The following is a 13,842-nucleotide window of genomic DNA, read 5'->3' as shown; positions in this document are numbered from 1 at the left end:
TCTGGGAGAGCTGTTTGCCAGCTGGTAAGGAAAAAATATGGCTTATGAAAACATAACACCACTTGTGATCAAATGCATTTGAAATTTCAGGGTAAGAGAGGCTGATAAAAGGGTGTCGAACTCAATGTGCTAGAAATTATTTGCTGTGGAGAGGGCTCTAGTGTTGGCTAGTTTCTTTTCTTCTACACATGTAATTACCATTTTTATAATAAAAAGTGAATACATATTTTTTAGTGTGTAGCTATTTTCACTTTTCTCGATTTCAATACTTTTGTTTCCATGGGACACGCTCCAGCTGAGGATGACAGGGCGCTGGTTCCTTGTGGATTCCCCCATCTCACCTTTTGGATAGAAAAGCTGCTGTTTTGGCATCAGGGTGGCTGTGGACAGCCGACGGATGACACCCTGGTGACCCCTCAGGACTGAGTGTCAGCGGCAGGTGACAGGGCTAATAACACCAATGTCTACTTGTGCCTACACCAAAACTGGGACGGGATCATCCCCATGCACCAGCGATAGCCTGGCTGTGCTGTGCTGATGTGGGGTGATGGATTTCCCTTCCTAATGGCACTCCATGTTTTCTCCAGGAGGAGAGCAGGCAGCCAGCACTGCTAATTAACAGAGTAATTAGCAGGAGGGCCTGGCTGCAGGCCCTCCCTCATGTGCCTGGCATGGGGCTGAGTGTGTTCGCGGTGCCATGGTGGCTCCTGGGTCACTCTCTGCTCTGCAGTCCTCATGAAAACATGTATATTTCATCAGCTGTGCACATTCATCTCTGTTTGAGTGTCTTCATGCTGAAAGCAGAGATGTGACATCTCTCCCAGGGTGGCTGCGCCTATATGGGGTGTGGAGGAGCCAGAATTCATATTTCTTAATGGGCAGTCACAAAAACAGGATTAACCTTTCCTCTTCCATAAACAGCAAAAACACCTGTCAGAGAATGGAATGAATTGCACAGTTTTACACAATTCTTCTTCCAACCCCAATATTTTAGTCCAGCTACCACAACATGGTGATTTCCGAGCTGGAATAAATGGCTTTGTGTGCTTAATTATGCATATGGAGAGGAGCTAAAAGTATAACTAAGCATATCTATCTATCTGTCTATCTATCTATCTATCTCTCTCTCTCTCTCTCTCTCTCTCTCTCTCTCTCTATCTGCAGCTAAGTACAACTAAAGTCAGAATAACTAAATAATGTACATTCATGTCTTTTTGGCTTGCCCTGGTTTTGTAGCTATCACAATGAAAAAACTAACTGCCTTTTTCAGCCTGAAGGCTTCTGTCATGAAGAAAGACTGGGAAAGATAAAAAAAAGCTGCATCAAATTACAAGACCCACGTTCCTAACTGTAAAAGAGCCTGAGAGAGTGTTTTGTTTAAGTGAGAAAATAAGTTTCGGTCCATTGTAGCCCTGTCTTTTGCTACCTGTGTGTCAAAATCTGAATATTTCCACCCATCTCTGAAGGCTGTTTGCTGTTAGCATGGGCAGCCTCAAGCTCCCTGGAGGCCCCAGGCCAGCCCTAACCCTGGCACTCAAAAAGCAGTGGGGGAAAGGACCCACTCTGAAAGTGCTTCTTGAAGCCACTGGGGTTTCAGATCTGCAACTGAGGACAAAGTTAGCCTCTCCATATGTAAATAAAATTGCCAGATAAATTTTGAACAGAGTTGAACTTTTCTGAATGTAAGATCTTTATAAAGTTCTTTCATCCTGGCAGCAAGCAGGGTGGGCTCTAGGCTGCCCCACTGCTGCTTGGACTCATATTTATCTGCCCTTGAGGGTGCTGTGATGGAAATTAGGTTGGGATCACTCCTGTGTGTGCCAGGGGGTCACACAGATCCCCCTGCCCATAACCCACCAGGGGAGGGTTCACCCTGCTGTCCAAGCACTCCCCAGGAGCGCCAAGCCCAGACTTTGTATTTCCAACAGCCTAGGGTGAAATTTGCACATAAACATTGAAAACTGCTCTAATTCCTAATATTTATATGCCAGCTTCTGTGTAAATATTCCCACAAATTTTTCTGCTGTCGTAGTTTGGAAAGATGGTAAGAAACGGGGCAAGGGAAGAAGATGGGCCATCACAGGAGCAAATCAATCCGCTGAAGGGGGATGCGGGTCCCAAGGAAGCTGCTCTAATGTGGAAAGTGTTCATGGACTCAGGCAGAGGAGCCTGGTCCTGAGTGAGTCCTGGTTCCTTGGACTTTGATCTTTAGGTGTTTGTGAATCCACTGGGCTTGAGTCTCTAGCTCAGGAAAGCTGATTGTGCTGACACCAGCTAAAGACTGATTTCTAAGAAGAAAATCAGATGCTGCAAACTGCATGAGCCTGGTAATTGTCACTTGAAATGTGCTTCACCCGAGCCCTGTCTTGCGGTGACTTGGGATTTGTTTTTGCCTAGAATCATCCAAGAGCTGTCTTTGTCGTGTAAATCTGTGCCTAAGACATTCCAAGCCCCTGTTTTTGCTCTAAATCCAACGTGTTGCTTCTGATCTTCCCTGGGAAATGAGCATGGTGCTGAGCCCTCCTTGGTTCCCCTGCTTGTACACTGGAACTGGCTCTGTCCCCAACCCAAAACTGACATCCCATGGGATGGGACTAGAGGGGTAATGATGCCTTTTGTCAGCGTGGTAAGGACATGGGAGTGCCTATCAGGGCTGGTCCAGCTGCGTGATCTCTGAAAATGAGACATTTTTTGTCAGGGTACAGCAGCTTTAGGATAATTTCCCCTGTTCCTGTGGCCTTCACCAGCCAAGGACTTGAGTTGCCCTTGGAATGTTTTGTGGAGTTAAGCAGCAACAGGACCTTTGCCCACTAAACTTGCTGCAGACTTTGAATTCAGATGCTGCACAATAAATACTCTTCTCCTCTCTCCTAGTTCACATGAATTTTCAGATCAAGATTCTCTCCAGAGAAATGGTAAGGCTTTCAGCGGGCTGAATCCCTGGCTGCTGGTTCTGTTAGTGTGGCTGTAGAAGATTTCACTCCCAGATGTTGCTACACATGGCATTGGAGACTCTTCTGTCACATGTTTTGTTAAAGCACAGCCCTTTAAAAATACCCTTTAGAGGATTTGCCTGTTAAAATAATAATTTGCTGTCCAACTCAGAGATGCGGTGAGGATGTGGAAGGAAAAAGCCTTCACCTTTTTTTTAACCAAATGAAAAGAGACTTAAGTGTTTGAAGGACAGAGCTGTGAGAGTGCCCATCTGTGTGTGTGAAACTTCACACTCCTGGCAAAGAAGAGTTGGGATGTTAGGGCATTTGTCACAGCTTCCTGTCTCTGGCAGTGCAGGGAGAAGGTTCCTGGCACATTTATCACACTTCTGCCAGGCAATTCAGCACATACCCTTTGATGTATTTCTGTATGAACAAAAAAGCATCTTGTGTTGCATTTGAGATGAATCAATACAGATATACACTGAATCCTGTAATTTTGGGGCACTGGAATTCCTCCTAGTGAGGGTGACAAGGTGAAATGAAAACAAGAGGGACTTTGGTACACAAGAAAGGTAAATTAGAAAGTACATGCAGTGTAGGCAGTATTTGCTGCAAGTCAAGTATTTTCCAAGGCAAATCAGTAATTCTGACATACGCATTTTGTGCAGAGATAATTATTGTTTGCATAAGAACATGAACATTTTTATAAATGTGTGTTTTTATAAATCTGTTTATAAATGGATGTTTATAATATGCTAATAATGAAATAACACTCCTTCTGCAGGTCAGCGTTACAATGGTCATGTGACGCCAAAGTTTAATGTCAGTCAAGTGGCAATTGCACAGGTAATGTCTGGAGGACTGGATCTGTGAAGCCTTTCCACAGCACACTTAGATCTTCCAACTTACATTGCTGAATTAAATTGGTTTTACTTTGCTTACAAGAAACAGCCAACAAAACCATCTAAAATATTGTGATACAGTTCTGCCTTAGCACTTGTACAAATATGCTCTGCTTTTCTGAGGACTGAGGTGACGCCTCAGGTACTGTTGCTGGCTGGCCATGGGTTTGGGCACAGCATCTTTCTGGAAGGACACAATCCTTATATACACATTTGTTACAATGGGATTTGACTGCTGTAACCAGTCTTGTTCTCATATCAGTTGGTACTGAAGGAAGAGCTGAAGCAAAACTTCAGGTTTTTAGTGGGAGGTTTTTTTCCCGAGACCAGGCTGTAGGTCTTGTCAAAAACTGAACATAAAAGGCTTCCTTACTAAAAGTGATGCATTCCAATATTAGCAACTTGTTGAATAAATCTCTCTCATATGGACTTCTGGGGAGACAGCATCTTCATTTATATAAATACACATACAGTCACTCAGCACATTTCCTGACCGTGATCTTGCCTTGCTTTCAGCTTTTTGCTGTCAGTGTTTACTAATTTTAATCCTAAAACATCCTTGTGCCATATGTAAGGTCCAGTATCAAAAGGAATCTTTCAGTGTCTGAGCTGGGAGTTATGATTTGCTAATCTAAACAGCGCGCACACACACACACACACACACACACACACACACAGTCTCTCTTTAAGCCAAGACAAAACCTTGGGGCTTAACTGTGTCCCTTCTGGAGCCTGGTGAGATGCTGTGTATAACTGGGACTGAGAAAACCTCTCTTGTTTTAATGTGAACTTGCAATCATATGACGTGTTAAAAACAGTCATGGAGATATTGTGTGTGTTATCCTGTTTGGATAGGATGGAGATGGTGACTGGAAATCTGAGCGTGAAATCTGAGAACAGCAGGTAAATTCTTTAATTCTGTCTGAGGACTAAGTCAAATTGTCTTGCCTGACAACCAAATTGTCTTTTTGCTATGAAATTTGGCTTATAAGGGATGGAAGTTTCCTGGAGTCTGCAGATGACATGGAAGCTGCAGTGCCTGGGTTTTAGTCCTGCAGCTGATTTTGTAAAAGCAGCAATCTCTACTTGATCCATCCCATTCTGCAGCTGGTATTTCCCTGATTTGGAGCCATGGTGAGCTAAACTGCCTGCAAGTAGGTATAAACTCAGATATTTCTCTCACCTGAACAACTGCCCAGTGTGCTTCCACCATGGTGGCCTGTGTCCTTGGCACAATCTGAGGCCTTTCCAGTGGGCTGAAGCAATTCTTAGAGGTGTTCTAGAGAGCCTTCAGCTGAGGGGAGCACCTTCTGTGCTGGGGCTGGAAGTTCTGTGAGGTGCTATCCCTGTGGTGGGAAGGAAATACAGCCTGGTATCCCTCTGCTTCCTCAGTCCAGGGCTGGGTCATCTATTCTGGTGAGGTGGTAACTTCTGAAACCACATCTTCTGATAGAAATCTCTTGTGTGCTCCCTCAGGTTGTCAGGCACAACTTGAGCAGGGGAGGACAGTGGAAAGGGGCACCCTGGAGGCCATTCCCCCACAACCACTACAGCCCCCTGAACGTCACCGTCAACGGCACCCCCTGCATCCTGTTCTGGGCCAAGAGGATCATGATCAGGTTTGAGAACCACACCCAGCTGGATTTGACAGAGAGGACCTTTGGTGTCCATGCCACCGTGGACGTTGGGGACTCAAACTGCAGCGAGGACAGTGCCATGTAAGGGGAATTCTACTCTGCTGGTGGAACTGGGGCCAGATAACCACTCTGGGAGTGATGCATTAAGATTTTAGCTTTTTATATTTTTCACATCCTGTATTGCATTAGTGCATAATTCTAAACTCCATATAAAGTGTTAGTTAACTCTCTTCACATTTTGGTCACACAAAACAATCCCACTGGGCCTGTGGTCCAAGGATACCCTACAGCCTCAGGTCCTGAGAAGTATAAACAAAAGTGGATTGGGAGAGAGCAAACTGGGAGTGAATAACTTCATTAACTGAAGCTGTAATTGGAGGATTAACCCCTGATATGTAAATGCACCAAATTTATAACTGTCTAAAAAACGCGTGACCATCATCCACCTTGGGTGTAGCCTCTGGGAGGCTTTGCACTGCCCAAGGTGTCTCTACTGAAAGCCTTTAATAAATACCCATTTTATTCTATCAGTCTTGTCTAGCCTCTGTTCTAGGTAGCCACTCCAAGGCATCGGGAGAACAGCCCTTGCAGAGCCCCAGGCTTTTACTGATGATGTTCTGCCATTGCAGGCAGCAGGGGTTATGTAGTTTAAACCCAGCATTTTGTGGACACACATAGAGTGGTGTAATCCCTCCTTGGGGCCAGCTTTGCTCTTAGTGCCTGTGGGGCTGAAGCTGTTGGTCTGTTTCACCTCCAGCTGTTTTACACAGCTGCTTGTGGGGTTGGAGAGGGGATCCTGTGCTGAATGTGGGGCTTAGGTGCTGTGCTCGACTGATTATCCCTTCATGGGGTGTGTTCCAGTGATGCCTTTATGGGACTACCTAAAAACAAAAGCCAGACAAAATTAAGAGAATAAAAAGCAGTTACATTTATTGTAGGGCCTTCAGGTACATTTTGGGCAGACAAAGCCCCTCCAGGAGCTACACCCAAAAATGGACCATGGGTCACAGGTTTTCACACTTTTATAAGTTTGGTCCATTTGCATATTGGGGTTTGATGTTCCAGTTACAGCTTCAGGTAATGAAGTCATTTACCCCAGGTTTGTTCCCCCCAACTCACTTTTGTTTACATTTCTCCAGGCCTGAGACAGTGAGGTGTCCTGGATTCCCAGGCCTGGAGAGGAGTTGTTGTGTCTGACCAAAATGAGAAAGCAGTCACTGACACTGTGTACGGAGTTAGAGTTATACACCAAAGAATTGCAGGATTAAAAATACATGAAAAATACAAGAGCTGAAACCCTAAGGCATCACCAGCAGTGCTGCACAGGATGCAGGTCTGTGTTTGGATGGTCACCCCAAATCCCAGGCTGTGGCCCATGAGCTGCCGGAGACAGAGAGTGGGTTCATCACATTCTTGTGCATGTGGCACAAGAATGTCTGAAAACCTGAGCTCTGCATACCAGCCTGTCATTAATTTCTTCTGTATCAACAGCATTTAGCAGTTTTGCTTAGTGTTTCTGACCCTGAGTGAAAAGCATTCAGCTAAAGTTTGCATTTTATGCTTCTCACCCTGAGTGAGAGCTAAACATGTACCCCACTGCATCCAAAATCCTCCTTGCCTTGGCTGTTGTAGGAAAGCAGGTGGTATTTTTTCATTTCCTTTCCCGTGTATCTGATTGCTTCTCTCCCCCTCATGGCTCACACCAGATTCCGCTCTGGGAGGCCTAAAAATCAGGAGGTAGATTCCTAATTGAAATCAGTACTAATTCCACCCCATAAAAGGCAGTTTAAATCTGTAATGACACACAGAGCAATAAAAATAACATGACAAAACCCAGCAGTTTAATTTATCTCCTATGCAGCATTTCATCTGTACATCTAAATATGTTTTCATTGAAAAGTAGGTGCTACCTCTTTCTGATTGTACAGCACAAGGTGCACAGACTTTTTGGTGAGGTTACCAGAAAGCTAAAAGTGAAATTGAAAAAGAACCCAGCCTTACAATATTCAACAAAGCAGTTTGAATATTGTATCATCCAGCACTTTTTTGACAGGCAGAGGTAGAGAATGGAATAAACTAATGTTGAAAATAGAAAAATTATAGCAAACATTCCTCTCTCTCTTCTGGCCTGCAATTTGAAAATAATTTTTGTCTGATTAGTAAGTATTTTAACTTAACAGAAAATAAACTAAGGCAAAAGTAAGGGTTTCAAAACACAGAGAATGGTATCAAATACAATAATCCAAGCTACTTTTTTTTTTTTTTTAGTTGAAAGGCACATTTGCCTGTGTCTAATCATCAACTGTCTCTGACTTCCCTTTGTAATAAAGCAAGGGATGGTCTGTATTCAGAGTGTCCTGTCTTAGGGACCACTGTTACCCAAGAAGTCTAGATCACCTATGAAATTCTGGGCCTAGCTGTCTTTTTCATTGATTGGTTTTTTGTTTGTTTTTTAATCTGTTTCTGTTGTTGTCTCTTTTGTTTTGTTTTTGTATTCTTCAACTTTAATTTTGGAGGGCTTTCAGAACCTGCATGCTTTCACTATGTTTTGTTTTTGTCTTACTTGAACAATGAGTATCTCCATGCAGGTTTTAAGAGGCAAAATAGTACTTTTAAGTGAGAAGAATTACATTCAGCCTAATTATGTATTGCATTCATTAACCTGATAGGGGCTTTCACTTCATTGAACTTCTGGTGCCCAAGGCTGCTGTAGGTGAGCATTGCAGAGCTGCTTCACAGCCAGGGCACTTGTGAGGTTGTAAAGAAGGAATGTAGAAATCTGAACTCTTACCTCTGCTTTCTGTCATGCTCTGATATTTAAAAATATGAGAACAAGGTGTCTGTTTACACTTTCTAATGACAGAGATGTTGTGGCTTGAGGAGGAGAACAGACATCCCCTGAGCCTAATTATTAGCTAAGGTGGGAAGCAGTGGGATTGAGTTGCGTTAGAAGTTAAACATGAATTTCTGTTCTTCCTGGGTAGTCTGAGCCTCATTCCAATTAACAGGTGAATGGGTATATTTTACTGGAGGAAGATTTAATCCCTTCAGGTTTCTTCCCCACTGACTTTAAGGGTAGACTGAGTGCAAAATTCCAGGTATAACTGAGCTTAATCTTTTGTGCTGCTTTTTTTTTTTTCTGAAGGTTTCTGATTTTTTTCCCTAGCCTGATGTTACTTGCTTTTTGACCTAGGCTTTCCTTGAAGTTTGGTGACATTGGCAATCTAAAGGGATTTGTTATCAGGTAAGTTTATATAATAAAATCCTTAACAGATAATAATATGTTAACACACATTGTTATGCAGTTGCTTGGGGAATTAATGAGAATTTGTTTAAGAAAAAATAATGTGAGAGAAACTCCTGTATAACTGAAACACTTGCATTCAGCATGTCTGTTTGTCACCTGCCTTGTTTCATTAAGGCATTGTTTCTTTGACTTTTCTACTCGTGGAAAAGTTTGGGTTGTCTCTTTTGTGTAGAATCTTCCCATGTCTGACACTTTAGCTAAACCTTGCTAATTCACTACAGACTGAGCATCAGGCTGTGACCTACTTTATGTTTGCTTCTTGGTGATAGAACAGCATTTCTTGATAAGTGACTTTCCATACACTGGGTAGAGGTAAAATACCAGTGTTGCATTCATATTTTTCCAAGTAATTAGGCAAAATCCCCTCATATTCTTGCTTTGTGGGAGAAACCAAACTCCTTCAGCTGCCACAGCGAACAACTTCAAATCACAGGATCCCAGGATATCTGGGGTTGGAAGGGATGTCTGCAGCTCACCCAGCCCAAGCCCTGCCCAGGCAGGGTCCCCTGTGACAGTGACACAGGAACGTGTCCAGCTGGGGTTGGGATGTCTCCGCACAGGGACACTCCAGGCCCTCCCTGGGCAGCCGTTCCAGGGCTCTGCTGCCCTCTGTCTCTTTCCAGACTCCATGGAAGGAGCTCATTCTGATATATAAACTACTCATGCCGATGAGTCTTATGAAGTTGTTCAGTGCATGAGCTTAACAGCTGCAATCCTCTGACTCATTTTCTTACTCATCTCTGCTCCAACACGGCATTCCCAGGCTCTTGTTAACCACCAGCTACTACCAGCTGTCTGTGCAGAACTGGTTCAGCTTGCACAGGCTGCAGCTGCTGTACAACCACTCTGTGCAGGCGACGTTCAACGCCACGGGGATCCACGCGCCGGCCACTTACTCCTTCCACTGCGAGCATGTCAGCAGCCTGCAGAGATACGATGCTCTCCTCGTCCCCAGCTCTGCAAACGACCTCTCCCAGCTCTGGGAGGTCACTTTCATTGACTTCCAGGTGATGCCATGGATTTCAACCAGATGGATCCCATGGATAGATTGAGGGGAGGGTTTGTCTTCTGTGCCAAGGAAGCACTGTCACCTTCCAATTTACACTTGTGCCTTACATGTGATGCCTTTTTGGGACTACCTGAAAACAGAGGCCAGACAAAATTAAGGAAATAAAAAAAAATTATATTTATTGAAGGGCCTTCAGGCACATTCAGGGCCCTTCCAGGGCCTACCCAAAAATGGACCATGGGTCACAGGTTTTCACACTTTTGTAAGTTTGGTCCATTTGCATACTGGGGGTTAATGTTCCGATTACAGCTTCAGGTAATGAAGTCATTTACCCCAGGTTTGACCCCCCCAACTCACTTTTGTTTACATTTCTCCAGGCCTGAGACAGTGAGGTGTCCTGGATTCCCAGGCCTAGAGGGGGTTTGTCCTGTTTGACCAAAACAGGAAAGCAGTCGCTGACATGGAGTTTAGAGTTATACGCCAAAGAATTGCAGGGTTATAAATATACGAAAAACCTAAAAGCTAAAAAATCCTAAGGCATCACGTGGAGCATGAAATAGAAGCTAAGTTTTTTTTCCTGTCCAAGGAAATTAAGGGCTGCTTTTTGTACTTTTTCTGCTTGTGTTCCCTCTAGTGGCGAGTGAATTTACTGTTGTTACATCGTTCTGAGCTGAGCTCTCACACTCGGTACCAACAACAGCACCACAACACAGGCTACCATGGGATCCATCTCACTTTGCTTTTGATGCCTAGGAATTTTAACCGTGTGCCCTGATCATAGTTACCCCAGACTGCCTCTAAAGCCACTGGATAATTCCCCTAACCCATCTTAAGTCCTTATTTTAGGATGAGATTAATAATCTTCTGAAGGTGCCAATTCTTCTGCATTTGACAATGAGGGAGCCTAAGATGGCAGGACTAGAGTGTCTTGCATTTAGAGACCTGAGTCAGAGGGCATGAGGAGCTGAACAAGGAATGGAAAAAACTGATCCCCTTTTGTCACCGTGTGAAAAATGTCCATGGACTGATTTAGTGGAGCAGTCAATTCCCTGCATGCCAGAGTGCTAAAATCCATATTATAACTGAAGCCATGAGTAAAACTTGTTGATGTTTTCCATAGCTGGATGCGGCTTCCTGTAGTTTAGCTGGTTTGCTGCCACATAACCACACATGTGGAACTGGTGAGAAAAATCTTGTCCTAGAGCAGGCACTTGAGAATATTTGCTGGCTTGTCATGGTAAAGTTTATGCAGTCTGAAGCAGAGACTCTGAAGAGTCTCGGCAAGTGATGCTGGAGATGCACAGTTAATCTGAAAGGTACCACACCTGCAATTAAATACTGCTGGGCCCTCAAGAATGAGCGTGGAAGGTTTTGTTTGAAACACAGCTGCAGATCCTTTGGACAGCAGTGTGGAGGGGATTAGAATAGCTGGCAGTTTCAGAAGACTGACCTGGATAACCTCTGAGCATTAGTTCCAGCCATCAGTGGGAGACACAAATTTGCTATGTGCAGGTGTTAAATCAGAAATTCTTACTGCCATGAGGAGCAAATTAATGAAACACCAGTACTTTATTTAACATGATCCCTTTTGTTCTCTCTGTAGATTCAAGGTTTTAATGTTCAAGAAGGACATTTTGCCTATGCTAGAGACTGTGCATCCTTCTTCTCCCCAGCAATCCTGATGGGGCTGGTGATGTCCCTGATTCTGCTGCTGGTCCTGGCCTATGCTCTGCACATGCTCATCCACCTGAAATCTCTTGACAGGCACTATGAATGCAAAGCTTCTCCTGCCTATTTTGCACAGATGAAAGACAGTGACATGGGAGATGAGAAGGAGCCACTCAGAAACAGTGGAAATGAGTCCTATGAACTCAGGAACCAACAGTTTGGTAAAATCTATATCTAGCAGTGTGTATCAGTCTCAGTGAAACAAGAGGTGTTTTATTCTGCTGGCACTGTTGTATGTAGTTTGTGCAGATTTTTTTACCAGCTGATGAAAGGAAAAGTAGGTAACATTATTTAGCCAGTTATTCACTGATAATAATCTCAAAGATGCCTTGGGAAAGAAGGCAAGAAAAAAAAAATATTAAGAGATATGCATATTGTGGGACTCGATTGCTGTAACAAAAAGCCAAAATGCACAGCTCTTCATCCAGCTTACTAGGTCTTGAAGAGAGAATCTGTAATGGACACTTTGTAATTAAATAAAGATTTAAAGAACCCCCAAACCAAACTCTTTGCCTATTCTTTCAGAAGGCAAGATTTTCCCTCATTTTATATTTGTTCTGTTTCCTCACAAAACAGCATCAGTTTCTTCCTCAGAATATGTTTTCCTTTTATTTCCCAAGTCACATCCCCTCCTTCTTTTCCCCCCGTAAACTCAGTTTTCCTACTCTGGAATCTTCAGGGCCAGATAAGGTGTGTTTTTTATCCATTACACAGATGAAATAGTGGCTGCAGGACAGCAGCATCCTGGTGCTTTCCTGTGTCTAAGCTGGAGGTTTATCCTGAGGATCTGGTGGGAAAACACCAGACATCTGTTTGCAAAGGCTTATCCTCAACTCCCCGGCTCAGCTCTGTGCCAGGAGATGGATTATGAGCATTATATCTTGTAATTCCAGGTTAATTTCTTTTCTACCAAATCCCATCAGTCTCTCTCAGGACTTCTACCTGAATGGAGATTGCCAGATGGAAAATATATATAAATAGAGAGGTGGAAGCTACCAGCAGTGAAAAGGCTACCATGATATGATTTCCCTGCTGCTTCTGGAGGTTTAGGATACTGCCATCCCACTCATCCTTTCCTCTGTTAGAGGCAAAGTTTGGGAACTCCAAATTAGCTATAATTTGGCCGTGATTTCTAGCAAGTAAGAACGCAGTGTAGTTCTTAGCACTGTAGTGCTTTTATGTTGCAAATAATGGAAACCCCAGCATGATAGTAAATCAGTCAAGACCAGATTTGCAAGCAAATCCCTTTTTATTTTAGATTACAGAATTAATTAGTTGTTTGTAGCCTTTGCAAATGGTACTGCAGTGGTTTTTAAACACATTGAGAAATGTTCACATATATCCCATTTATTAGTACGGATGACACAGACTAGACGTGGAGTCCTAAGAGATTAGTTCATATAGGAAGGCACTTCAGAGGAAAAAAATATCTTTGACACATAACCAGGTGTAATACACAAGCTTTTGAAGACTTGCCAATTGCTGCCGAACTTTTGGCTGTTCCACAAAGGGAGCAAACAAAAGCATGAATGCCTGGGAACCTGAGTGGGGCTGGCATGAGAAGGTGAGAAATAAACATTGCCTGGGCTGGTCCCCTGTCCTGCACACAGAGGAGGCTGATGCTGGACAGAGCTCAGGGTGCCAGTGCCACATAGGAGACCTTCCTTGTGGTCTGGAGAGCCAGGCTGTCCTGCCTAGGGCAGAGGAAATAAAAACCTGGCGCTGCTCAGTGGCAGCCTGACTGTCAAATTGACTGTGAGTCCCTGACGAGAAATCCTCACCCGACTGAGCTGTGTGTCCCAAATCCCTGGTTCCTGAGACACAAGGGAACCTCTTCCTCCCACAGAGGAGTTTCTCCTCCTGGCTGGTGTCTGATGGTGCTGCCAGGATAATTCTGACCTGATAATTCATTTCCTTGCATGGTTTAAATGGGCAAATCAACACCATTGCTTTGAGAGGTTCTACAAAATTGAGACTGGGAATAAGGGAATTTCCCTCTGGTCCTCTCCCCCACTCCTCACACCCTTTTCCAACCCAGCTATGTTTCCTTTGTTTTTCCTTGGTTTTCAGGGTGCATATCTCCAGGCTTATTGTACGAGATGCTCAGCACTGCAAATCTCCAGCATGTGCCAGTCCAGATCTTTTGGTGCAGAATTTCAAGACTTGTGTGTGTGCCCTTCCCAGCCCCACCTGAACAAGAGACAGTAATTAGTACATGATAACTTACAAGGAAAACTTCGCAAGTAAAAGAGAATGCAGATAAAACAAAGCAAAAACAAAACCAAAAACAAAACAAAAAACAACCAACAAAACAAAACAAAAC

The 13,842-nt window shown here is 43.7% G+C and overlaps 1 protein-coding gene across 2 annotated transcripts in view; it reads left to right on the top strand.

Moving 5' to 3' along the window:
- The window catches only part of LOC120765096 (V-type proton ATPase subunit S1-like protein), a 48,309-nt gene extending 36,333 nt beyond the window's left edge, over nucleotides 1-11,976 (top strand). For both annotated transcript variants that reach the window (XM_040089393.2, XM_040089394.2), the window contains 6 exons: nucleotides 2,875-2,915; nucleotides 3,721-3,782; nucleotides 5,315-5,556; nucleotides 8,669-8,719; nucleotides 9,546-9,789; nucleotides 11,395-11,976. In XM_040089393.2, coding sequence (XP_039945327.1) covers nucleotides 2,875-2,915; nucleotides 3,721-3,782; nucleotides 5,315-5,556; nucleotides 8,669-8,719; nucleotides 9,546-9,789; nucleotides 11,395-11,697 — 943 coding nt within the window. In that variant the 3' untranslated portion in view covers nucleotides 11,698-11,976. The remainder of the gene's footprint in view (nucleotides 1-2,874; nucleotides 2,916-3,720; nucleotides 3,783-5,314; nucleotides 5,557-8,668; nucleotides 8,720-9,545; nucleotides 9,790-11,394) is intronic.
- The last annotated feature ends 1,866 nt before the right edge of the window (nucleotides 11,977-13,842 follow it).

This window comes from Hirundo rustica, chromosome Z, assembly GCF_015227805.2.
Source record: "Hirundo rustica isolate bHirRus1 chromosome Z, bHirRus1.pri.v3, whole genome shotgun sequence".
NCBI classification, from domain to species: Eukaryota; Metazoa; Chordata; class Aves; order Passeriformes; family Hirundinidae; genus Hirundo; species Hirundo rustica.
The sequence above is the reverse complement of the archived record's forward strand: the minus strand, read 5'-3'. Positions and strand labels throughout refer to the sequence as shown.